The sequence below is a fragment of the Aulonocara stuartgranti genome (assembly GCF_965226115.1).
Source record: "Aulonocara stuartgranti genome assembly, chromosome: 10".
Lineage (NCBI taxonomy): Eukaryota > Metazoa > Chordata > Actinopteri > Cichliformes > Cichlidae > Aulonocara > Aulonocara stuartgranti.
The window spans coordinates 12,153,924-12,178,370 of record NC_138946.1 but is presented as its reverse complement, the minus strand read 5'-3'; the positions used below and the strand labels follow the sequence as shown (position 1 = coordinate 12,178,370).

Below are 24,447 nucleotides of genomic sequence, written 5' to 3'. Positions count from 1 at the left end.
TGTCTCTCTCTCCATGGTGCTGAAAGACTTGTGTCATTTTTAATCACACATAACAGACACAAACGTACCTTTTCTCAATATCAAAAATTAAAATGCAAATATTTAAACGGTATAGAGTTTCCCAAATAATTTGTAAGGACTTTAAGCATAATGGAAAAGGTATCAAAGATGTTCAAGTGTAACATAAGTATAAGTATTATTAAGTATAAATATAAGAAGTGTTAAGTATTAAAGGAGTATTTCACCAGACTAAGACACAGAAAACATTATTCATTTAGATACTGGTTCTTTTGTGGCGATCCAATAGAATATGGATGCTTATTGCTAGCACACACTACCTTTATAATATATATATATATATATATATATATATATATATATATATATATATATATATATATATATATATATATATATATAATTTTGGGAATATAAAGCATATTTAATCTAAACAAGGCTCTTAATTGCTTTCTCTGCAGTTACACCTGTTAGTAAACCATACAGTTGTTCCCAGTAACACTCCTACATTTGGTAAAATATCAATATCATCATCACTATCATAAATGGCCTGTATTTGTATAGCGCTTTTCTAGTCCCTAAGGACCCCAAAGCGCTTTACACATCCAGTCATCCACCCATTCAAACACTGGTGATGGCAAGCTACTTTGTAGCCACAGCCACCCTGGGGCGCACTGACAGAGGCGAGGCTGCCGGACACTGCCGCCACCGGGCCCTCTGACCACCACCAGTAGGCAACGGGTGAAGTGTCTTGCCCAAGGACACAACGACCGAGACTGTCCAAGCCAGGGCTTGAACCAGAAACCTCCCGATTACAAGGCGAACTCCCAACTCTTGAGCCATGATCGCCCCATCATCATCATAGTAAGCAGTTCTGTGGGTTTTTTTTTTTAAAAACAGGACTTATGTCTTTAGTGGCACAAGCCTGTAGTGATATGATATGATAAAAATTGTAATTTCTCCAGCTTTGAGGCTTTCCAGTCATTCTCCTTTTTTTTTCTCTCTGCCTTCTACTTTATCATACAAACCTAGTTCTGAATATGATGCGTAAAATGTAAGTAAAAACAGAATGCAATGATCTGCTAATGTCGTACACTCACGATTTATTCAGAATAGTACACAAAAAACATATCTTACGGTTACTTTGTAACCTTGGTGAGTGGAGTGGAGTGAGAGACTATCTCTTCCAGCATGGGGTCCTGGTGACCTCAGGCCTCAGCTGAAGCCACAGACATAGCGCACACATGCAGGGGAAAGCTGAAGGACGTACAGCCAAGGCAAGTGGTGCAAGATGCTGATGGTCCCCAAGGTGAGGTAGGCCATCAATGTCAGGGACTGGTTTGCAACTACTGACCTGAAGGACACCTACTTCCAGATTCCTATCTGGCAGAAGCACGGTCGGTTCCTGAAGTTCAGATTCGAGGACAAGGTGTTCGAATTCTCAATCCTCCCCTTCAGCATCTCTCTTGCATCCCAAACCTTCATGCAGTGCATGGACGCTGTCCTGGCTCCTATTAGGCTCAGGGGCCGCAGGGTCCTGAACTATTCAGACAACTGGCTGGTCTGTGCCACATCAGTAGAACAATACCGCAGCCATGTAGCTCTGTGTAGCATGTTCTGGCTATGGGGTTGTGCCTGAATCTGAAAAGGAGCAGGCAGCAGCCTTTAATAGTCACAACATTTCTGGGCATATCCCTGGACTCCATCAGGGACTCCATGTCCCTCACTGTGGAGCGAGAGCAGGCCTACAGGGTGTTCCTAAACCAATTCAGGTTACACTCACAGGTTAGCTGGGGGCTATCTCCACCTGATGGGCCACATGGCTCCCATGGTGTAGGTGGTTCTGTTAGTGCTCCTAAACATGAGACCTCTCCAACGGCACCTGCTGAGCCTGGGTCTGCTCGCAGCAGTCCCACAAGACAACACTGGTAGTCTCTTGAGGGCTCCACCAAGCTCTCTGTTTGTGGAGAGACTTGTCCAACATGGAGTAGGGCCAAGCGGTAGATCTACTTCACAGTTAGTCTAGTTAGTCTTCACAGATGCCTTGTGCAGTCGACGAGGACTGTGGGGTCAACAGCCACTGGACTGGCTTTTGGGTGTCCCAGCACATAAATGTACTGGAGTTGCAGGTTGTTGTCCTTGGCATTACAGTAGTTTCGGCCTCAACTGGGTATCACGGTATCCTCTGCAGCTACCAGGCTATAGCGGTAGGCTCACCCCACTCACTGACTCCCTGATTGCTGGCATGGTGGCAGCTATCAGGCCCGTTTGCGTTGGTCACTCAGAACTTAGCGATGCCGACTCCTCTTTAGTTTCCCAGTTCTTGAGGGGAGCCCAGCGGCTTACAGTTTGCAGGCCTGGGTACCCAGTTCCACCCAGTTCCTTGGCACCTTTTAGCGTCCTCATTTTGAACCACCATGTAGGTCTAGAAGGGTCAGTGAGCTCCATGCTCTGTTGGGCCATAGGGATTGCTGTGGGTGGTTGCCGGACTGGAAAGGGGTGGTCCTCTTGCCCATCCCTGCATTCTTGCCAAAGGCATTGACCCAATCCTACCCATCACAGTCGGTTGAGCTATGAACAGCTCTCAGTGACGGCTTGGAGCAGTTGATGGCTCAGTGCCAGGCTCAATTTGCCCTGTCCGTACTTTGGTGGTGTATGCTAGGTGTACCAAGCTGATTAGGAGAACAGACCAACTGTTTGTTGGTTTCCACTAGGTTTCAAAGTAAACATGGGCAGAAGTAAACAGGGGAGGTTCACAGAGGTTCACGAATCTTCTAAAAATATTGCCTCTACGAGTTGTGAAATGATTTCAGAATAATGCTCCTCAACACACAAACAGACTTTGATTTTCACATCATCTAATATCATAATCACAGTAAAAGAATCCAGAGAAATCTCTGTATGCAAGAGACAAGGTAAAAAAGATTATATTGGATCACTGTGATCTTCGGCCTTGGCAGGTGTGATTCTGACATGGAAATCACTGCACGGGCTGAGGAATATCCCTATCTGTGAAAAAAGTTCACTGTGCCATCCACAAATGCAGGTTAAAGCTCTGTCATGCAAAGAAGAAGCCATATGTGAAGATGCTCTAGAAACACCATCATCATCTCTGGATGATGATACAATGGGCTGATGCAAAGTGGAAAACTGTTCTGTGGCCAGCCAAATGGATATTATTTTTGTGAAACATGGATGCTACATACTACAGAAGAGGCTTGTTATCAGCACTGAATTAAAAACCCTGCTGTTCTGATGGTATGATGGATGTGTCAGTGCATGTGGAACTGGTAGGTGGTACATCTGAAAAGGCACCATCAGTGCTGAAAGGTATATACAGATGGTTTCTTTTCCAGGGAAGGTCCTGTATATTACAGCTAAACAATGCTGAACTGCATCCTACAGCTATGGAAATGGCATAACTTTAATACTCGAGGAGTCTAGGTAATGAATTGGCCTGCATGCAGTCCAGACCAATTTAAACATTTGGAGCAAATATAAGACAGAGATAAGACTGTTGAGCAGCTAAAATGGGATAACACTCCTCTCATGAAAGTCCAGCAGCTGGTCTCCTCAGTACCCATACATTTATGGACTTTTGTTAAAAGTAGAGGGGATGCTACACAGTGGTAAGTAGTTTGTATTGCACAATTTCTCAGTTAAAACAAAAGTTAATGAATGTTGGATGGATAGTGAGCTGTTTCCCAGACACAGCTGATTGTTTCTTGGTAAAATCTTACAAATGAATATTTTTTACTAAGAAATAATGCTAAGTCATAAAATCCTAATGCCATTTATTTCATGATTGTTTTACGTTCTGTGGCTTGTTCTATGCACTTCAACACCAAGGTTATTTCTCCAAACAAAATAGTGTCTTTAATTACATAGTGATGTGGCATAATGGCACATTCAGTCAACAGAATTATGGATAACTCAGCTTCTTATACTCTTTGTAGATTGTAAGGACTGGACAGTTTTTGACTTCCTATTTCAGTTTTTGCTCTCATGGCATGTCATTGTGATTATTCAGTGACAAACTTGAAAACTCAACTAAAGGACACAGCGAGTTCTATAATATGGACTCTTATAATGGAAACAATTTTATCATTTTCATTTAAGCATAATTAAAAAAAAAAAAAAATTCAGGGTAGCTGCAGAGAACTTGTAGGAAAAACAGTGACACACAGTGGAAGCCACCTCTGTCATTTATGCTGAAACAGTTTGTTGCAAAAAAAAAAAAAAAAAAAGTTAGTCTCTTTACCTTCTCATCTTCCAGGTTCTGCAATATTTCTTTTCCGCCGCTGGTTCCGATCTTCATCTGAGGGGAGCCTTTGCGTTCTTGCTTGTCTGCTGTGGGACTTTCCACAGCAGGGGAGCTCTTACTGTCACTCGCCGGGCTCTTCGCTTCCAGACCGGTTAGCCGTTTGGTGCTCCGCGGGGTGCGGGATCCCCTTTGCCCGACGCTAAGGGCATCAAAGTCTATCGTTTTACTCTCGAACGCGTCCTCAATGCTGCAAAACAAGCCTCCGTGTTTCTGCCTGGGCACCTGGTCGGCCGTGCCGGGCCGGGCGAGATAAACCGGCAGGTCGTCCCCTGATTTCTCCCAGTTTCTCCTGCGCTCTGCCATAGTGGAGCCCTGCACAAGTGGCCGAGAAAGACGGGGAAACTAGTACTGAAGTGCTGTGTATCTCTTTGTGTGTGTGTGTGTGTGTGTGTGTGTGTGTGTGTGTGTGTGTGTGTGTGTTGAGCAGACAGTCAGGCAGGAAGGAGTTGAATTAAAGCCAAAGGTGGTACTGCAGTGGCTCCTGATGCATAGGTAATATATGTGTATTTGATTCATCTTAAATTTTACAATGAAATCAAGCACACTCATGGTTGTGGCTTAAGACTAATGGAAGGCTTTGTTTCTCTGAGTTTATAGTATAACACTGAAAAGAGAACGAAAGAGATCGGGACACATTTGGTTAAAGAGAACACTCGCCATATTTATGCACACATACGTATTATGTCTGTAAAGGTAAGAATTAACCTAATAATCAAAATATAATTCCTTCTAGCTGATGCACTGATACTTAGATTAACTTGAGCGGACACAGGTGTGCGCCTAGCAGGTATTACAGGTGTCCTGAAAGACGTCCACTTTGGCGCTGTCCGTTCAGCACTTGCGCGCTTAAACAACTCCCAGCGAGATCATGCTGATGTTTCTTCAAGTGCTTGTCTGGCCCCCTCACCGGCGACACCTCAGGGTGCTTAGAATACTTAGGCCAGCACAAACGAGACAAGATCGTGTCAGCAGCGCGGCAGACGCGCAGCTTTCAGGCGGCAGGTCTGCTGAGTCGAGAGGGCGAACGAGGGAAGCAGGAGTCAACGAAGTCAGTAAACAGGAACGTAATTATGTAACGGCCAAATATCTACATGTTCCACAAATCTCCATGGGGTCAAATTTAGGACACTGGTTCCGTTAGGACTTTGTAGTATATTGATAACTGTGCCTCGTGTAAGTCTCATGAATAACATATGTCAGAGTAAAACAGCCTTCTAATAAAAAGTGGACAGAATAATGACAGTTTGGTATTTTATTTTATCCTGGTACAGCATGGGGGTGACTTTGGCTTCACAGAGAGGTGAAAGGACTGGTGAAAACTTTCATCAAGTGGATTAGAAATAACACCGACCTGCCTAACCTGTGTGTGTGTGTGTGTGTGTGTGTGTGTGTGTGTGTGTGTGTGTGTGTGTGTGTGTGTGTGTAAAAGAGAGAGGTGAAGAAAAGAGCTCTTAGACTCCACAAATCTGAAAAAGACTTTCAAGGTCAGTCACACTGTGGGCTACAGTGAAGTCCAACAAGCCACGTCCTCAGGTCTCATCTAACAGGTTGTCATCAGTGAATTAAAGCCGTGGCTGTTTTCAGCCAAAGGGCCACTTCACTGGGGCAGCATCTGAAATTTCCAGGAGCTCCTGATAAAGAAACCGACTAAGGGCACAACAGACAAAATCAAACTCAAATGACTCAAGTGACCAAGCCTGAAAAATGAAAATGAGAAAATGTAATTGTGTGTTTATTTGTTTGAGTTGTTACCAAGGCAGCCTCTATTTTTGTGTGTGGATTAAAACCACAGGAGAAGATTTTATCTGTATAAACAGATAACAGACTAGTCAAAAGGTTTCACATTGGATAATTTACAACAGGGAAAAGTCTGCCTGCAGGGATGTGCAGACATGACCATCTTTTCTTTTTTTGCATGGAAACATGAAGAAACACAATCCTACAAATACAAAAGCATATCTAACACACTGCATGATCATAGAATGCACAGGAGAAAGAGGAAAATAATGATCAAGCACGATGCTTTTAAAAGATAGCAGAGTGTATTTTTTTTTCAGTGTACTGAAGCAAAATTAAACACAAGTAGCACTATTCTCTGCTGAGTTCCACTGTGGCAGTTTACGTGGCTCTTTTGGCATCTAATGCAGTAACTTGACAAGGCAGAAGAAATTTCCCCTCACATGAATGTGATTAAAGCGTCAAGGTTTGCAGAGATGCCAAGAGCCTGCTAAAATTCCCTGTCTCTGTAACTCTATGACAGTGTGTTCCAAGTCTTGTGTTTCCTCCAGTATCTTACTCGGTTTAGACGGTGAATAATGCTGATGGAAGAGAGACAAATGACTAACAGCGTTCCTTGGAGTTTCAACCTTGTAACAAATTTGTGTTTTGGCCGGCCACACATTCATAAGCTGACACCGACCGCTTTGAGAATTAAACATAATGTGAGAGAACAAGGACAACGCTCTGAGGCCAGCGCAGAGTGTGTTTGTCTTTAAGTGTTCCCTGTGGTGTGGGGCATCAGCAGACTGACTGGGAGGCAACAGAGCCGTCAGCACGCAGTGTCTGGCTTTCAGTGTGTCACTGATGTTGTCATAGCTGCAAACCATAAAAACAAAACATTCAGTCGGTTGTTTACTTTACTGTCACTGTCAAAGAAAATTCCCCGTGATCACGAGCCCAATGAAAGACATTGTGTTACTTCCACACATTCTGAATTTCCTGCACAAACCCATATTTGGCACTAAGTCAATAAGTTCACAAACTAACATCATTCTGAATTAATGTGGCTTTTAAAGTAATGACTGCATCACTGGAGCAGAGCAGGAGACTCACTCAGTCATGATAGTAAACGTGGATGTAAGGTAAGCCAGCACCATACAACAATGGCCTTTATTCTGCTAGTGGGTTAAGTGCATGCTCATTCGGGCATGATTGAAGCATGGCAGGTAGGACAGAGTTTGGCAAATTCACGCCCAGTGGTCTTCATGGATTTGGCACAAGAGGCCTTACGGCGACTTAGACCTTTGAAGAAGTAGGTAAGTGGGCCACAGTTCCACAGATAAGTCGACAGGGCTCAATTCAAATGGTACACAAAAACACATAAAATCTCACATTCCACCACAGGTAGGTTTCTGGTTTGAGTTTGATTTAAAAAAGATCAAATATTCACTGTCAAGTTGTCTTGGTTATGTAGCAGCCATGCACGTCTGTTAAATCATGGGATTTTTTTTTCCTGCCACAAAATGTCATTCCTACGGCATTATTAGAACAGCAGCCTAAAATCAGAAGCAGCAGTAAACCATCAGCATTATACATCAACTTATATAAATGCCTACTGGCCTGATGTAGCCAAATAAAAAGGAATGGCAGCCCAGGGTACTGCAGAAGCTCACATCTCGGCTGTTTTTCTTGTTTTCATTTTGCTTGTGAATTTACCCAAAAATTGCTGAATTGTGCAAATCTAAATCTATAGTTTCAAAAAGTGAAAGCAAAAGCTTGAGGTGGCAATCTCACAGAAGTATGAACTATAATAATAATAACAACAACAGATTGCATTTTTATATAGCGCTTTTCTTGACCCCTCAAAGTGCTTAACAATACCACTATTCATTCACTCTCACATTCATACACTGGTGATGGCAAGCTACAGTTGTAGCCACAGGTGCCCTGGGGCAAACTGACAGAGGCGAGGCTGCCATATTGTGCCATCGGCCCCTCTGGTCAACACCAGTAGGTGGTAGGTGAAGTGTCTTGCCCAAGGACACAACGGCCGAGACTGCCCGAGCCGGGGCTCGAACCGGCAACCTTCCGATTACAAGACGAACTGCCAACTCTTTGAGCCACGATCGCCCCGATTGCCCCTTAGCAGTCCTGACTATGAAGTCAGGACTGCTAAGCAGCTGGGGACACCAGGCCAGGCAGCTGCATCCGCCTGGAATGGTTTGGCTGCTGACCAGCTGCGGCTGAAATGAGGTTAAAGAGCCTCCCAGGATGGATGTGTCAGACTTTTCAATCTTGTATCCCTAACAGTCAGGCCGGCTTCTTAGCACATGAACAACACTGAAGTGTTCGTGCTATCTGTAGTTTGACTTTTAAACAACCCACTCTTCCGACTTGTGTCAAATGTGCTAAAAAGGTTTGTGCTGGTAAAGCATTTATTGTGCAGAAGAAGCAGTTTTCATCTGCACCCAGCAAACGTGTCATCAAGGATTACGCTAGAAGGATAATTATCCGTCCATCCATCCAAACTTCCTCAACACAGTATCTCTTTGATGGCAAAAGTGACATTGTGACAAAACATACTTTTGGCAATAACTATTAATGGCAATATTTCACTTTTAAAAGTTTAGTCACATGAACTGATGCAGTGATGATAGGTTATACTATGTCACTATTTGACTATGATATCTTATAGCTTTTTTAAAGTAGCCACAGACTGTGACCATACAGTTGGTAGGATTCATAGTTAGTAACACTAACATCTGGGGACACCTATAACAGGTTCATATGATTTACCACATAAATCACATGAACCTGAACAGATCTGATTTCAACTGCAATTTGAGTGATTAGCAGAGGCATACAAGCACAAAGGGGAGTTTCATTTAACTTATTTAGTAGTGTTTTCCCCCTCTTTTATTCAGTTATAGGAGACAGTTGTTCAGTCAGACGATACACTAAATATAAAAGTGACCTCTGTGTAAGCGGTGAAAGGAGGACAGATAAAAGTGCTTTCATGACAGATGTACTTTGGCAGAACAAAGCCTGGCTCAGCCTCTGTTCTCATCAGGATTGTCAAGAACAGCCATGACTCCAATTTTTCTTTTTTAAAGCAGACTCCTAACCTGGACTGACTCTTCTCTTTGTACCATACAGCTTAGAATAAGCTTAGAGTATGAAAAGCCTACTATTTAGTAAACTAATGAGGAAACTGGAAAGCTGAAGCCTTCAGTGTCATCTTCTTTAAAGTAAGCAAATGATTCAGCAATGCTCAACCAGACTTTTTACCCTTTAATATTAAGCAACTTAGAGAAGCGCCAGTAAACACGATATTTCTGTCAAGGATTTCTGTCCGTTTTTGAGCGGTACATGCTCGGAGAACAAAGATGTGAGTAAGCCACCCACCAGCTACAGCTCAAAGCCTATGCTCTCTTTTTATGAAGGGGAAGGAAATCTTGTTACAAACAAAACCAGTGTGAGAAAAAGATGTTTGACACGATGATACGGGGAGATATAGAAATTACTGACTTTGGAAATAGTATGTAAAAAAACATCTTTTGCTAAACACTTAAATATTTGAAATACATAATAAAACAACAACTAATTGAGCGTGACAAAAGCAGATTACGTGTCATTAAAAAAGGAGTTTAAAAAAAAGCAACTGTTTTGCAGAAAGAAGACAAATTAGTCTTCAAGGTCATAGGCCATATTTTTTTATTTAATCTTTTTTTGTTTTTTACAGCATTACGTTTTTCTGTTTATCAAATAATCTAAATGAAATTAGGAGGGATTATATATTCTCCTTGGAAGACAGACAGAAGAAGGAGAAAAGAAAATCTCTGTAAAATAAAAATAAAAATGAATACACATTACATGTAATGTCACACATTACATTCTCGTAATGTATATTTGTGAGATACATAAATGACCCGAAAAAGAAAAAATAGATTAAACATGGAAATACAGGCAGAAAAAGGGGGGAAAGTGCATTTAAGGCAACTGCTGTTGAGTTTGCACAATATTTTCAGTCGCCCCCCTCGATAAGTTAAAGTGAATGTACTGGGCTGTAGTTACTGTCCGATGTGTAATGAGATCCAATGAGAAGGTACCCTCGGCCTTACAATAGGTGATTCAGTGGCAGATACAGTAGCTCGGGTAAAAAGGGGAGCAGGCAGAGTATTAGTAGTAAATATTTTAGGGACTGGGCAGAGTCAGCTTAGCGGGAGAGAAGTGAAGCAGGTGTTGTGTTGCATCCACTTTCTTCTGTTTCCTTTTGGGGGAAGTGGACACCTAAGTGGCCAGCAGAGTTTAGCAAAACAGGGCCATTAGTATCAAAGATGTTTTGGTTAGTAGAAAAAGAAGAGACCTGCAGTTTTCTTGGGATAAAGGAAGGTCTGATGTTGTAGTGTTGTTTTATAATTTTTTCCTTTCATCCTTACAAAATTCAGAGTATGGAGTGAAATTTTGCCCAACAAATACGGACAACATGACTGTTACATGTTGTTTTGTGACCAGAGCTCATCGGAAACCAGTCTGAAATATTTACAAGTTTGGTAAAAGGTCATGTTTCTTTAAAGGGCAAATTGGGAAAGTTGCACAGGTCGACAGCAGCACCCCCTGCTGGCCAGCTGGAGCAACACGATATAGACAGTAGAACAACAAATCCAATACACGGTATGTGATAAAGGATGGGGGGGGGGAAGGAAAGGGGTGGCAAATATTTATATTATTCCACATTCATATTAAAATTATTTTTTTCATTTATAATTTTCAAGGAAACAATGTTCATCTTTGCAGCCATCACCACAATAAAACAGAGCAATTTACACCCTTGTCAAGTCATTTCTAAACTGCCAAGTACATCAACTGTTCAAGCTGCATCAGAGAATAAACAAAAGTTTCCACTATTCACAGAAAAAAGGGGAGACTACATGAAATTATTCAGACACATGTACATATTAACAATGTATATATTACAATACAGAATGGGGATGTTTTCTCTTGGGCTGTCAGTGGTAGGAGCTGTAAAAGAAAAACAGAAAGGAGGGGAAAAAAAGACAACCAGGGGGTAAAGCTTTTACAGTCTGCTGGCTTTTGAGAAAAAATGAAGATGCAGTTTGACAATCCGTATGTTCTCCTGTACAGATCCAGGCTGAGTGGAGCTGAGTGGATCCAAGTGTGGCATTTCTCCCAAAATCTATTTTCACCTTCCTTCACTCGAGTCTGTTATGTGTGTCCAGTGAAGACATGTCAACCTGAGTGTCCCGTATCTCCCATTAGTGTCTGTACACACCAGCTTCTGCAGTGTAGCTGTGTCCTTTTGCAGACGTGACCTCTGGAGAGTGCAAGCAGTGTGTAAGCACCATTCTCTGAACAGCAATGTCAGGGCAGTTGGTTGAAGAAACCAGGTCCCGAAAGTTCCTTGTTATAATCTGACCTGAGACCAGCACTGTTTAAATGGCCTCTGCGTGCGTAAGGCCCTGAGTTGGCTCGCTTCAGTTCACCGGGTGGTTGCATTCAAGAACTTCTTTTCAGGTTTGAACGCCAAAAAAACAGAGGGGGGAAAAGAAGAGCGGCCTGTGGTTTGTTTTCCTTGTTGTTTATGAGCTCTCTGTCTGTTTATATTCCCACTGGGGCTAAATGTTGGTCAGTGATATATTATTACCCTGCATGGCAGAGAGAACATATCCCAGGCTTTGGTTTTTAAATTGTCAAAGCATGTGTTTGCAACTGCATATGTCTGTAAATGCATGTGTGTCTGAAAACTATTTATGTGTGTGTGTGTGTGTGTGTGTGTGTGTGTGTGTACATGTCTGAATGCACTATATCTGTTTTCCCAATTGCCTGCCATTCCTTGCAGTCTGTATTCTCAGCTGCTTGGAGAGATATTTAATGTCCTAAAAATATCATCCTGGGCAGCAGGATGAGAACCAACCTCACCCGGTTAAAAAACAATATTAATAATAATAATAATAATAATAATAAATCTGAAGTGTGATCCGACCAGCACACAATACATCCAGCTATACCGACAGCAGTCACTGATGTTATGACACGAGCAGCCACTGCTACACACACCGTTTCACACTTGTCCAGAAAATAAATAACACTGCAGTCACAAACAAGATCCCCAAGCTGACATACCACCTGAGAGAAAGAGAGAGAGAAGTCATGAAAGATTAGATTAGAACACACAAAACGTGCAGCATGTGGCACATTTTTATCATCTTTAGATATCGGTATGCTCAGTCAGTAGCAGTAGAGTAGCCCCTATGTCAAAAGATTATAATCTCTGTACTCAGCTGTCACTCATGAGAATATTAGAATTTTACTACTATTTGTTTTTGCTTTACAGTCTACGACTAAACTCACTGGCCACTTTATTAGGTATGCGTTTCTAGAGCTGCACTGTGGTCATAAAAGGATGGATATGGTAAGCAGCGATATTTAGGGAGACTGTTGTGTTGAAACAATCCTCAGTTCGTACTACAAATCAGAAAGAGTGTCAAGAAAATATCCCCCTCATCATTACATCAAACAGCAGCAGCCTGTACTGTTGATATAACGCAGCATGGTATGGTTTCAAGTTGTTTACGCCAAATTTTGACCCGGACATCCAAATGTTGCAGCAGAAATCGAGTCTCATCAGATCAGGCAATCTTCTACTGTCTACGTTTGCTGAGAACGTGCAAGATGTAGCCTCAGTTTCCTGTTCTTAGCTGACAATAGTGGCATCTAGTGTGGTCTTCTGTTGCTTCGAAGTCCCTTAAATCACCTTTTTTCAGCATGCTGATGCTTGATTTGATCGTCAGCGTGCCGTCTTGAACATGTCTACAAACCTAAATGCAATAAGTTGCTGCCATGGGATTGGAACTAGTAACATATAAGGAGTTGTTTGTATCTAAACTATGTGTGACGTGTAAAGTACCAAAATAACACCTATATGAGACACATTTTTAGCTTCTAATGTTAGAGATTCTGCAGCTGGTTTTGGGCTGTGCAGGGCTCTCTCTTCCAGAAGATGATTGAATAAAGAATTATAAATGTTTTGACCACTCCTGAGTCGGGTTTTCTCTGTTCTATCATGGGGATCAAAGAATCGGGTTTAAGATAAGTCACTTGTGTTAATGAGTGATTGAAGAGGTGTGCCTAATAAAGCGGCCATTGAGTGTTCTTCCCAGTATTCTTTCCAGTCAAAGTGCTTTTGCTTGCTTTTACACCTCTTGTAAACCACCTGTAAAATTTCTAACCTTCCACGCACAAACAGCTGAGCAGCAGAGAACAAACCAGAGCAAAAAGGTTAGTGAACACTGGACTTGTTATCTTCAGCTAGATGGGAACATGAATTTTTTTCTCCATATATTGTTTTTACATCAGCCATAATAAATTATTTGGTAACTTTAGTTTTAGTCTATAAAAACACGAATTGCTGGGTGAAAAACAATCATCTAGAACAATTTCACAAACCTCAAAGGGTTTCTGCAATGCAGGTATAAACAATGGTAATAACCAAAGAGTTGACAATGAAGAAATATATAATGGATAGAAAGGTGCTCATGGTATCTGCTACCAAGACGGTAAAAATAGAATGTAAACATGGAGCGAAACACAGAAAACATGGAAAAAAATATCACGAAACTGTAACAAAACTGCATAGGTGGAAAGATGATGAGAGTACAAAGAAAAAGTAATGACAGATGAAGGAAGGTGGGAGAGTGTGCAGACCAGGGTCAAATCTTTTCTTGATTCTGAAAGACACAGAGCCACCCAGTGGTCAATTTGTAAAACTGTTTGAGGTTTATGGCTTTCCTCAGTAAAATATTTAACCAAGGTCAAAAAGAGGGATGGCAGTGATTTGAATTTTCTACCGAAAGCCCAACAGGACTCACCTCTGCTACAGGACACGCCAAAGACTTCAAGGCCAAAGGATAAAGGCAAGAGAAAAGAACAAGAACAGAAACAGAAACTATAGGAAGAAAGAAAGATGAAGGAGGGACAAAGGAAGAGAAGAAGAGAATTAGAGGAACACTTGAGACATGTTAGTCACAGAAGGGACAGGAACAGAGGTTCACTGTGCAGCGGGCGTGGCTCATTGTGAATTATGAAATCATATTTATGACTATCACATGATTTGAGACTGATTCCCTTTTTATCTTTTCTTCTAAACTATCAAAATTCAATTAGCGTTCCTTTATGAGTGTAAAGCCAAGCTGCTGATCATGAGAAATGAGATATTTCTGCATCCAATTGTTTTCACATTAGGCCATCAAACACATCCTACCTTTTCCTCCAGGTCTTTAATCTGCCTCCTCTGGATTTCTGTCTTATCTTCAAGATCACGAATTCTCTGCAATTATTTAGAGAGGGGAAAAAAATAATAACAATACCAGTATAAAGCATGTGACCTACAAACCTACTTCCACGCAAAGCTCTACTGTATCATCAGCAGCCACATTTACAGACAGCAACAGACCTGATGGGCCTGGTGCAGAAGTTCCATCCTCTCCTGGAGGATCTGGCAGTCGTACTCTCGACTCTTCCTCAGCATCTGCCTCCTCAGCTTCTCCACCGCCGTCCGCAGCTCGTCCCTCTGAAGCTCATCCAGAGGCTCGCCGTACTTTATCACCTGGTGAAAAGAAGACAGGCGTGAAGCACAAATACTGGATTGTGATTGATCTGAAAGACTCCTTACACCTCCAGTGTTACTGCTCTTTATCAGCTGAGGCTTTATCAAATCATAAGAATCTTTGAGGGCTTGTAGAAGCCTTTTCTGTTTCTTTATCTCTGTTAATAATCTCACACCAGTCATTCGTTTACCAAGAACTAGCTGTGCCAACAGCTTCGATGATCCAAATTATTTGGGAGGAATTTGGCATTTCTTATCTTAATTAGATAAACCTCACCCACTGTATCAGATGACTGTGGTGACATTTCAAAAGATGGGTGAGACTCAACAAAGCTACAACTGTTTTTGTTTTCTTTAGCCTTTTTTTGGTAAAAATGTATGGCTGTACGGCAATGCATAAATGCATGATGGCAAATCAAAGACCTTGTCTTGCTGCAGGGCGTTGTATAAGGTTGCTTCCAACTCCTGGATTTGCTGTGAAGAGAAGCAATGTAGAAAAGTGTTGTTAGTTAAGTTTGTAAGAACTTATTCACTTTTCTTCAAACGGCTACACGCCTAACAATACTGTCATGATTCTAATCATAAGATTATGTGTCACCTTGGGAACTGAAATTTAGACCCCAAATAAAACGAGGCACTGTTTTCTCAGCCCCAGATGTACAAGAGACAAAAAACACACCCACCATGTATGCCTGATCCAGGGCCTGTTTTCTGTAGTCCAGCTCCTCTTCCAGATATCCTTTCTGTTTGCAAAACATCTCCTGTACACATGGAGCATATTAGGACCAGTGTTTAGCAGAGAAAGAAGTGATAACATAAACTTAAACCACTTCCTAACATGTGGTTTAACTGTTTGAAACTATAGGATATGGATCTGTGAAGAAAACCCAACATCAATGACAGATTTTTTGTTTGTTCGGTTTACTAGTCATAACTTACAGGAAGGATCTGGGTACAACGTGGAATATTCAATAAACCATCGTCATTATTTCTCTTTTTTCCTTTCCTATCTATTCTTTTTTTTTTTTTTTTAACTGAGCCCAGTGCCACTAAGTAACATTTAACGCCTCCCTGTTAAAGTGTCACGGTGCAAGTCTAGAACTTAATGTGCAGCAGGCACATGGTGCTTCAAATACTGGTTATGGAGACTCTTTGGGTATGATGTGACTTTATCCAAGGAATGTTAATTAAATGTCTTAAAGGCAGAAGGTTAAGCAGAAGAATCAGTCATATCACAAATGATAATCATGAAACAAAGTCTGCCCCTTGTTGTGTCCCACCATCTCTATCTCCAGGTCCATCATCTTCTGGTGCAGTGCTGCCTCTGTCCCCTCAATCTGTTGAATCCACTGGAAAATAACAAGCAACAAAATATGATTTATTAAACAACAGAACAATCTGATGTTAATTTAAACACAATGTAGCTTCCAGCCTTACCTTTTCCGCAAGTGACAAAACAGTGCTAGCCTGAATAATAGCCACTTGCTCCTCATTCCTTAAGTTCTGCACAAAAAAGACATTTAAACCTTAATAATGTAAATGTTTTAGCGACGGAAAATGAAATGTTAAGTTCCGTATGAATTTACCCCGTTGTCTCCGAGGATATCCAGCAGTTTGATGAGATCTGGTATGCATACATCCTGTGGAAAGAAGACAATAAAACTGATTAGGGTGTAAATACATATAAATTCCTTTAATATTTAATCTTTGCTGTTTTTAGCTACTTAACGATAAACTATGATAAAGCATCAGCCCGTCTCACTGCGCACCTTAACTCCTTCCTTCATACAGTAGATCTGCAGTGCACTGACTCCCTCAGAGAAAGGATGCATTCTCAAATGGTTGAATGGAGGAGACCTCCTCTCGCGCTCCTAAAACAGCAAAAAGAAACCCACTTTTTATTATGCAAAAAGTCTTCTGCAAGCCTCCTATGAATTATAACAGCATTATAACATAATCTCTATCATAGGAGCCTAAAATTAATATTTAAATCAGGAGAGAAAAAAACAGGACGAGTGACAGTCTTACCCAGAGTTCTAATGATTGATTATATCAGTCCCTATCAGTTTCTCTTTGCATGCTTGAGTTTTAGTACGCAGCACTGTCTTTGTTCAGCTACAAAGTTTTTAACTTGGTTCACAAGTTCATTGCAAACGCTGTCATCTGACTAGTGACATGCCAAACCTGACAGCAGCACTGGAGGTTTTTAGTTTAAACCGAGGCTGAATCACTTTGATGTTGCCAGAGGTGAAATCAGGTGAATGTGCACGGCACGTCCGAGCAAGAACTTTTCCTCTGTGTTCACTAGGTGGCAGTTAAAGCCTTGGTAAGGTGCTGTCAGTCACTGCACCAGAGCGAAGCCAGAACACAGAAACTGCTGTCAGCTGGTTATCGAGCTTGGAAATCAGAGACTCTTGGAGCCATTCCAAGACACGAGGCATGCACCCTGTTAAACAACGATTCTGCTCTTCTCCACAGTCCTCGAGTTAAAGCAGGGATTGTGTTGTGTTGTTCTTTTAAAACCTCACTGTGTTCAACTCAAAGTTTACCTTGTACTTTTACGAAACGATATAATCCCCAGCCTTCAGAAAAAATTCGATAATTTCGGACACCACTTCTTTTCCCCTGTAAAGTGGCTACAGTCTCTCCTGATTTGCCATGAAATATTTCACTGTGGTTTAATTCACTTTAATAAAATCTATGAAATGTAAAACCAATGTGGCTGCTTTAATCACCAGAGTGTTGTTTGTGTAATAATTACACTAAAATCACTTTTTCTCAGCTCTTGGGAAAGCAAAACGTTTTTAACTCAGTAAAAAACACACAAGTTATTTAGGCTCACCTGATTATTAGGCGCACAGACAACCCTTATCTTACTTGGTAGAAAACCCTTTGTGACGTACCTCTAGCTCCAGTATCCTAAACTCTAACAGTTCATTTTGATCTTTGGAGTCTTGAAGCTCCTGCTGCAGCCGATTACAGTCTGACTCCAACTTTTCCACCTGGGTGCCACAAAGGATCAGAATGAATGTGTCTGTTTTCATTTCCACTATTTCATTGTTCACTGATTATCGAAAAAAATGTGAGTCCAACCTTTTCTAACAACTCCTGATTCCTTCTTAGGAACAGCTGCTTCTCTTCAACCCATTTGGAGTCCTGATTAGTGGAAAGGTACACATCATTTCATATATTTATTAAACAAATATGGTTATTTTTTCCAATCCCTTCATGCACACATGCAAACACCTTCATTCATACGTGTGTTTACGCATCCTACCTGTCCCTTCAGGGTTAGTTCCTTCTCCAAGTCCTCTATCTTGGCTTTATACCTGAGAACCTCTGCTTGGAGCTGTTCGTGAGCCTGAACCAGGAGCAAAACAGATATTCATTAGAATTTTTTACAAATCTTGCAAGATTTTAATTTTTGTCTGACATTCACTTCTGACTGCACTCAGGCTCTATAATGGGATCTGTTTAAGCCACACCTAAAACTCTCACAAATGTTGTTTTGGTTTTTTGAGGGTTTTTTGCAGCATTTCAACCCAACATACGACGTACATAATGTCGCTATATGCAGACATTAAAAGAGAACGACTGAAAAGTCTAAAAGAATGTTTTGTGTCCTGGTCAAGCATGGGACATTACCCAATCAATGACGGCAGCTGAACTAATTAAAAAGTACGTCTGACATCCACATGATGTGGCCACGCTCAAAATGACTCTTTTACAGCCTCATACGATAGAATAAATGTCAAAAAATGATTTTATAAATCGTGTGTTTAGATGAATACTTCAGACTAGTGGTAATAAAATTCTCAATAACTGAATTTCTCACTGCTAAGGCAGACAGACGTAACCTTGAATGAACCGTGTTGTACCTCCAACTTAAATAATCCTCGGGGGGACATTAGAATTTTTGGGGGATTGTAACTTTACAGTTTCAGACCAGATCAGAGGTTTCCAGACTGAGCAGTAACTAGTTAATTAATCTTTATACATGTACCTTAGCTTCGATTTCAGCATCCAGTAGGCCTCCTTTCTGTTCCTGCAGCAGGGCGTAAGCTCGCTGTAAGGCCTGGTATTCCCTGGTGAGCTGACGGAAACGTAGCTCTGACTCCTCGTTGGCTAGACTCTTGATTGATACACACAGGAAAAAGATCAAAGGTTATGATTCTAGGAGACAGCATCATTATACTGATACATCTGATGCGCTAACATTACCCAGCTGGTATGACTGAATAAATTTGATGTTGATAGCAGAAGTTTAAAAAGTAAAAACACAATTGAAGGCCCTGATGTGAATATAAATGAGATTACTGAGATTAATGCTAGACTATCTTTTGGATATGATAAATATAAGCTCATACATCATCCAGGTCTTCCTCAGGAGTAGCAGGAGTTCTGTCCATTCGAAATGAAGCCACTGAGGATGTCTCTGAGTCCATAGACTCTTCATCATACCCAAAGAAAGTATCAACCACGATATGCCTCTGCAGAAAATAAATACCAAAATCTTTCACGATAGAGCAATCAATACACTTTTTTTTCCTTTTGGTGCTTCACATTTAACAAAAAGCCATGTTTTGTGTTAAATACTGTCAATTTTTAGTTTTGTTTCTTGCATTATTAACAGGTCGAGTTTCTCCTTGCACTCATTTGTTTAACTACAGTTTACACTCTTATTGAAACAATCCGCTCAAACAGGACTGACTTCCATACTGTTTTTTAATGCACACTTTCTACACACACTTTAAATTAAGCAGCCATTAACAAATTGAATTTATCCTACCTTTATTGGCCTTGAACTTCTTTTATGCCGTTTCTTTCTTAGGAGTTTTTCTCGGTCCTGGAAAATCAGACAGATGAACAACACACTTTAACAATACGACTAAAGACACAGTTACTTTCTTTGATTTTCTTTCTTTAGGTTACATGATCAAATTTATAGAAGCAGCAAAATTACAAGAGCTACCCCATAGCAAAAATGCTATAGGTGTGCAAAAGTCATGAGCCACCCCTCAATTCTTTATATTTGTTTCCAAGGAAACAAAAAGTGGTCTAGAGCAATAGTTCTCCAGGCTTTCTGAATATCTGTGAATGTTTACACACTGGTTTTTAACTTAATTTCAGTCCAGTACTAATTATTTTCAGAGAAACATTTTGTTTGTTTGTTTAAACACGTAACACTGACCTAAGAATCATCCAAGCATAAAAAAGGAACCTAACTCAATAGACAAACCAGTGGTGCATTTCTTTAGTTGGATATAATAAAAAATGATGACGATAACACAGTTTGATATGTTTCAAGGTGATTCTCAAAGAGCTATTAGCAAAAAACCTAACATATCTCGCATGGTGTACCGACCGTGTATCCTTGAAAGAAATTAGGCAGCTGAACAAGTGAAGGACAAAAGAAGAAGTGGCAGGGCTAAAAAGGTTCCTGCAACAATATGTGAAAGTCATGACCTTTGAGAAACAGATCCATCAAAGACCTGACACCGGATCTGAGATCCAGCTAGTCCTTCAGTTGATCCATCAAGCCTCATCAGAGACGGTCTCAGTGGAGTAGCAGCTGTTTCCTTCTTAAGGAAGGGAAAGAGAAATTCCATCAATTTTGATTAAAAATTGGTGGAATTATATAACTTGAAAAGTATCATCCATATTTTTATTTACCACACAATACCACCTGGAAAGGCTCAGACTGGCAAGAGCTTCATTTTATTTTCAGCATGATGACGATCCCAAACACACTACCAGTGCAGTAAAAGCACATTTAGATAGAAATGTTGGCTTCCCCAGAGTCCGGACCTCAACATTACTCCAGCAGTGTGGCATCATTTTAACAGGTGAAGCAACAAAAGGCAGCCAAATCCATAAGAGATTTGGGGTGTCCTTCAAAAAGCCTGGAGAACTATTCCTGAAGACAAAATGATGGGTGGCTCGAGACTTTTGCAAAGTAGTGTACTACAGATGTAAACAACACATATGTGGTTTTAGAATATGTGTGATTGAAATACCATCAAAATGGATGATTGTAGACAAAAAACTCATCTGAAATTCCTGCTATGGGTCATATTTATCAAACCCAAACATATAAACTGGGATATGCTCTATACTGTGCTTGATTTTCTAGTTTTCTAGTAAGGATAGTCATGGCAATACATTTTCATAAGATTAACAAGCATTACACCAATTTTCAGCAAACTATGTCCTGTTTGGAGCAGGTCCCTACTGTGGGTCATCTTGACCATGATGTCATAATAGCTCATTATCCTCTGAAATTACTTCCTTTTCATCTGAATCTATCTGACCTAAGCAGAAAGATTCAGTGTTGTATCAGGACTGTGTCAAAATGTCAGAGCATCACGGCAACAACATGGCTTACTTGATAAATTACTGAAACACTATAAGAAACATACTCTTGTCAGTTCATCAATCATGCTTTGCTGCTCCAAGACTTGAAGCTTGAGAAAGGCTATTTCCTGGTCATCATGGGCTTGGTCCAGGTCATTGAGAGACTTTAGCTTCTTCAGTGGAGGATGAGAGTTTATCCTCTCCTTCTGCAGATCCACAAAAAACACAGAGAAGTGTCCACTGAGATCACACTATTCAAGTGTAAGTCAGCGTGCGTATATACAGAATGAGGCTACTGATACTTTGTGCAGACCATCTCAAGGTTTTCTTTCATCAGGCTCTTCAGCTTCTCCTCCAGCTTCTGGATCGTCTGGGTCAAATCGTCATTCCTCTTACTCAGCAGCTTGTTCTTGTCCAGCAGGGGCTTACACTGCTTCTCTGACTCTCGAACACGTTTCAGCTAGTGAGGGGAAAAAAATCATAAATTTAATTTAAATGGTGATTAAGGAAGACCCGTAAGAAAAGAGATGACAACGAAACAGCAGCTGGGAACTTTCAAGGAAAAGCAGAAACATTAAAAATGAATTAAGTTTCTTGAATTTCATCGTACCAGTTCATTCCTCTCATCCCCCAGCAGCGAGTTGCGGTCCTCCAGCTTGCGTATAGTCGCATTGAGTTCAGCCATACGCCTCTGGTTTCTCCTCATGTCCTGAAACAAACAAAATGCAATCCTTTATCATTTGACCAATCAAGTCACAAGGGAAGTGTGAAGAATACGTGATGTAATGGACTGCAAAACAGAACAGTCCATCCTGTCTTGTAGTGGTTTTGTTTTGCACTGATTAAAATTAAATTATAGCTTGGAGCTGATTCATGTGCGGACCGCCCCTCTCTTATAGTCTTTTATAGTTTGGCACTTACAGAAATGCCTGAGTGTGTACATGACATGGTTTCCATTTTGACTATTAGACTTTTAAAACAATCTAAACCAAGTGCACTCAAGTGCTTCAGCAAAAGTATTGAAGTGAATTCAAGAAGTAAGACAGTTTCTTTTAAATTAGCAGTTTAATATTATTTGTTTTAATTCCCTGAGCTGCTTCTCGATGGTTTCTCTACTTACTGGGCTGCCACAGTGCTCCGCACCATCTCCAGCTCTGCCTGGGATTTCTCTTTTCGGGCTTCCCAGGCCACACTCAGCCTCCTTAACAAGGAATAACTGTTCATCCAGGGCATCCTTCTGAAGCTGCAGCTTCTGTAAGTAACCCGATGTCGATTCCAGTTCTTTTTCCAGAGCGAAAATGGTGCGGTCCTTACCTTTGATTTCGTCCACCTGTGGTGTGGGAGAAGGAAATGGAAAAATCATTAAGTAATGGCTGAAAGGAAGGCGTTTTATTTCCGATGCTATCCGAATTGTTCCCATCACTCTTTATGACATTATGATCAGAATTAGGGTTTTAAATGTTAGAACAGAAAGTTTAATATGATTTTTGTTTGTATTTTCTTTTAATGTATTTCTAAAAAACTAACAAACAACTGTAAAGAAACCAGACCGACTTACACAAGTAGAGAGGAACAACAGACCCATAAATAGTTGACCCTAACCATGTTATGCTTGAACCATGAAGCAATTATGAGAAATTTTTTTGAAAGTGCAGTGTTTATTGAGCCTTCTGATTAAATTTTAAAATGACATAAATGTAATATAAAATTGAATATATGACGTTTAATTTGTATTATGTTTGCTACATCTGGCATTGTCGTGCAACCTATCACTTAAAGGATGTATTCCACAAATTATTTTGCAATTATTTTGTTATTTTCAGGGCTTGATCAGTATTTTTAAAGCTTGTTTTAAAGGTGTGAAAAGATTTTATGCAGATATTTTAATATCATGTTGTTGTTGTTTTTTTTATTGGCTAAATAAAAGCTAATTTTAGGCATTTCGACTGACCGATAAATTACAAAGACTGCCTTGATAGCAATTTGGAAGGAAATTTGCAGCATTAGATGTGTCCATAATTAAACTCTCTCAGCACCAGGTTTCTACGTTATGCAGGTTACAAATGAAAATGTTTTCCCTGCTGCTCTTTTGTTCTTACATAGGTTGCATTAAACACAAATGTAGCTCATTTAATTAGATAGAAATCTACCCCATTCTTCTCTATGCAACTCGCACTAAAGTGCGGACTACTGTATACTCTGTTGTAGACACAGGCTAGCTAGAGAAACTATTCAAGTAATGATTCCTGTTAAAATTCTTTGAATACTTCTCGAAGTCTCGTGAGAGAGTGAATCCATTATAGAGTTGTGTCTACTAAAGCTCAAACAATAAAAGATTTTAAAGAGTATACCAACACTGATTTTTGGTGATTTAAAAATCAGTTTTTTTTCTTTCAAACACATAAAACATAAATAGATTTCCCTAACATTTTTTATGTGTAGTTATTTATGAGTCCTAAGGTCACAGATTCATGGACGCAGAAATTTTGACATGCTCATTATTCATATGTTGAAGATACATGTGAAACCTGTTTCTAGTTTTATGGTGTTTATTTGCAGTGACTGTTCATACCAGTCTGCGGATGTCTTTCTCACAGTCCCATTTGATCTTAGAGATCTGCTCCTGGTGCTGCTGGTGCTCCACCCGCAGGTCCCCAGCCTTCATCTTGTCAGCCTGGATCATGTTGCTGAGAGCCTCGTCAGTCTGCTTTTTAGTAGACTTCAGCTCTGCTATCTCTTGCAGGAGTTTAACTCTCTCCTGGTCAAAGAAACGACGTGCGTCCTCCTTGGCTTCAAGAGTCAGTGCTGTGCGTACCTGAAAAAGTGAAGGCAGAAAGAAAAAGGTTGACTAGGTTGATAAGAGTTTTATTTATTTATTCTTTTTACATTTTTCTGAAACACAAGTAAGTGTAGGGTGGAATGAAAATCTTAAAATCTGTTTAACGGACATCTTTAAACTCACCTTCTCTCCACTGCCATCACGCATGGCATTCAGTGCTGCTTTCAGCCTCTGGTTTTCCTGGTCTTTGATTTTAGCATGGCGGGCCAGTTCTTGCTCGTGCTGCCGTGTCAGGTTTTCCCTGAGAGCCTGGAGCTCCTTTTGCTTTTCCTCATGCCACTTTGCCCGCTGCTCTGTTAGCATGGCAGTATGACGGTGCTGCTCCTGCTCTCGCACCCGCTTCACCTCTTGCACCTTGTCTCGCTCCAGTTTGCTCACCTTTAGAGGAACACGGAAGGAAGGGTTTGGTTATTTTTCATAAATACATACTATAAAAATTTCTCAAGCTGTCAGTGATGGTTCTGAACATTTTAACATTTAAACTTTATTAAGGTTTTAAAAATACTGTATTTACACAGAAAGTGGTCCAAGAGATAATAGTCCAGATATATATATATGTATATGAGA

At 40.6% G+C, this 24,447-nt stretch overlaps 2 protein-coding genes across 9 annotated transcripts in view; both read right to left on the bottom strand.

Moving 5' to 3' along the window:
• The window catches only part of dpysl3 (dihydropyrimidinase like 3), a 45,253-nt gene extending 40,593 nt beyond the window's left edge, over positions 1-4,660 (bottom strand). For both annotated transcript variants that reach the window (XM_082549308.1, XM_082549309.1), the window contains exon 1: positions 4,280-4,660. In XM_082549308.1, the coding sequence (XP_082405434.1) occupies positions 4,280-4,645 (366 nt within the window). In that variant the 5' untranslated portion in view covers positions 4,646-4,660. The remainder of the gene's footprint in view (positions 1-4,279) is intronic.
• Positions 4,661-9,768: 5,108 nt separating this feature from the next.
• The window catches only part of jakmip2 (janus kinase and microtubule interacting protein 2), a 50,368-nt gene continuing 35,689 nt past the window's right edge, over positions 9,769-24,447 (bottom strand). For 6 of the 7 annotated variants that reach the window (XM_082548469.1, XM_082548471.1, XM_082548467.1 and 3 more), the window contains exons 3-23: positions 24,004-24,258; positions 23,614-23,856; positions 22,162-22,371; positions 21,652-21,750; positions 21,355-21,501; positions 21,107-21,247; positions 19,477-19,533; positions 19,055-19,177; positions 18,691-18,819; positions 17,965-18,048; positions 17,781-17,843; positions 17,591-17,689; positions 16,457-16,558; positions 16,274-16,327; positions 16,125-16,190; positions 15,968-16,036; positions 15,371-15,448; positions 15,111-15,161; positions 14,535-14,687; positions 14,343-14,408; positions 9,769-12,208 (exon numbers count right to left, since the gene is read on the bottom strand). In XM_082548469.1, the coding sequence (XP_082404595.1) occupies positions 11,951-12,208; positions 14,343-14,408; positions 14,535-14,687; positions 15,111-15,161; positions 15,371-15,448; positions 15,968-16,036; positions 16,125-16,190; positions 16,274-16,327; positions 16,457-16,558; positions 17,591-17,689; positions 17,781-17,843; positions 17,965-18,048; positions 18,691-18,819; positions 19,055-19,177; positions 19,477-19,533; positions 21,107-21,247; positions 21,355-21,501; positions 21,652-21,750; positions 22,162-22,371; positions 23,614-23,856; positions 24,004-24,258 (2,547 nt within the window). In that variant the 3' untranslated portion in view covers positions 9,769-11,950. Of the gene's footprint in view, positions 12,209-13,950; positions 14,028-14,342; positions 14,409-14,534; positions 14,688-15,110; positions 15,162-15,370; positions 15,449-15,967; positions 16,037-16,124; positions 16,191-16,273; positions 16,328-16,456; positions 16,559-17,590; positions 17,690-17,780; positions 17,844-17,964; positions 18,049-18,690; positions 18,820-19,054; positions 19,178-19,476; positions 19,534-21,106; positions 21,248-21,354; positions 21,502-21,651; positions 21,751-22,161; positions 22,372-23,613; positions 23,857-24,003; positions 24,259-24,447 lie in introns of all 7 variants that reach the window. The other variant, XM_082548473.1, reaches the window with a different exon arrangement.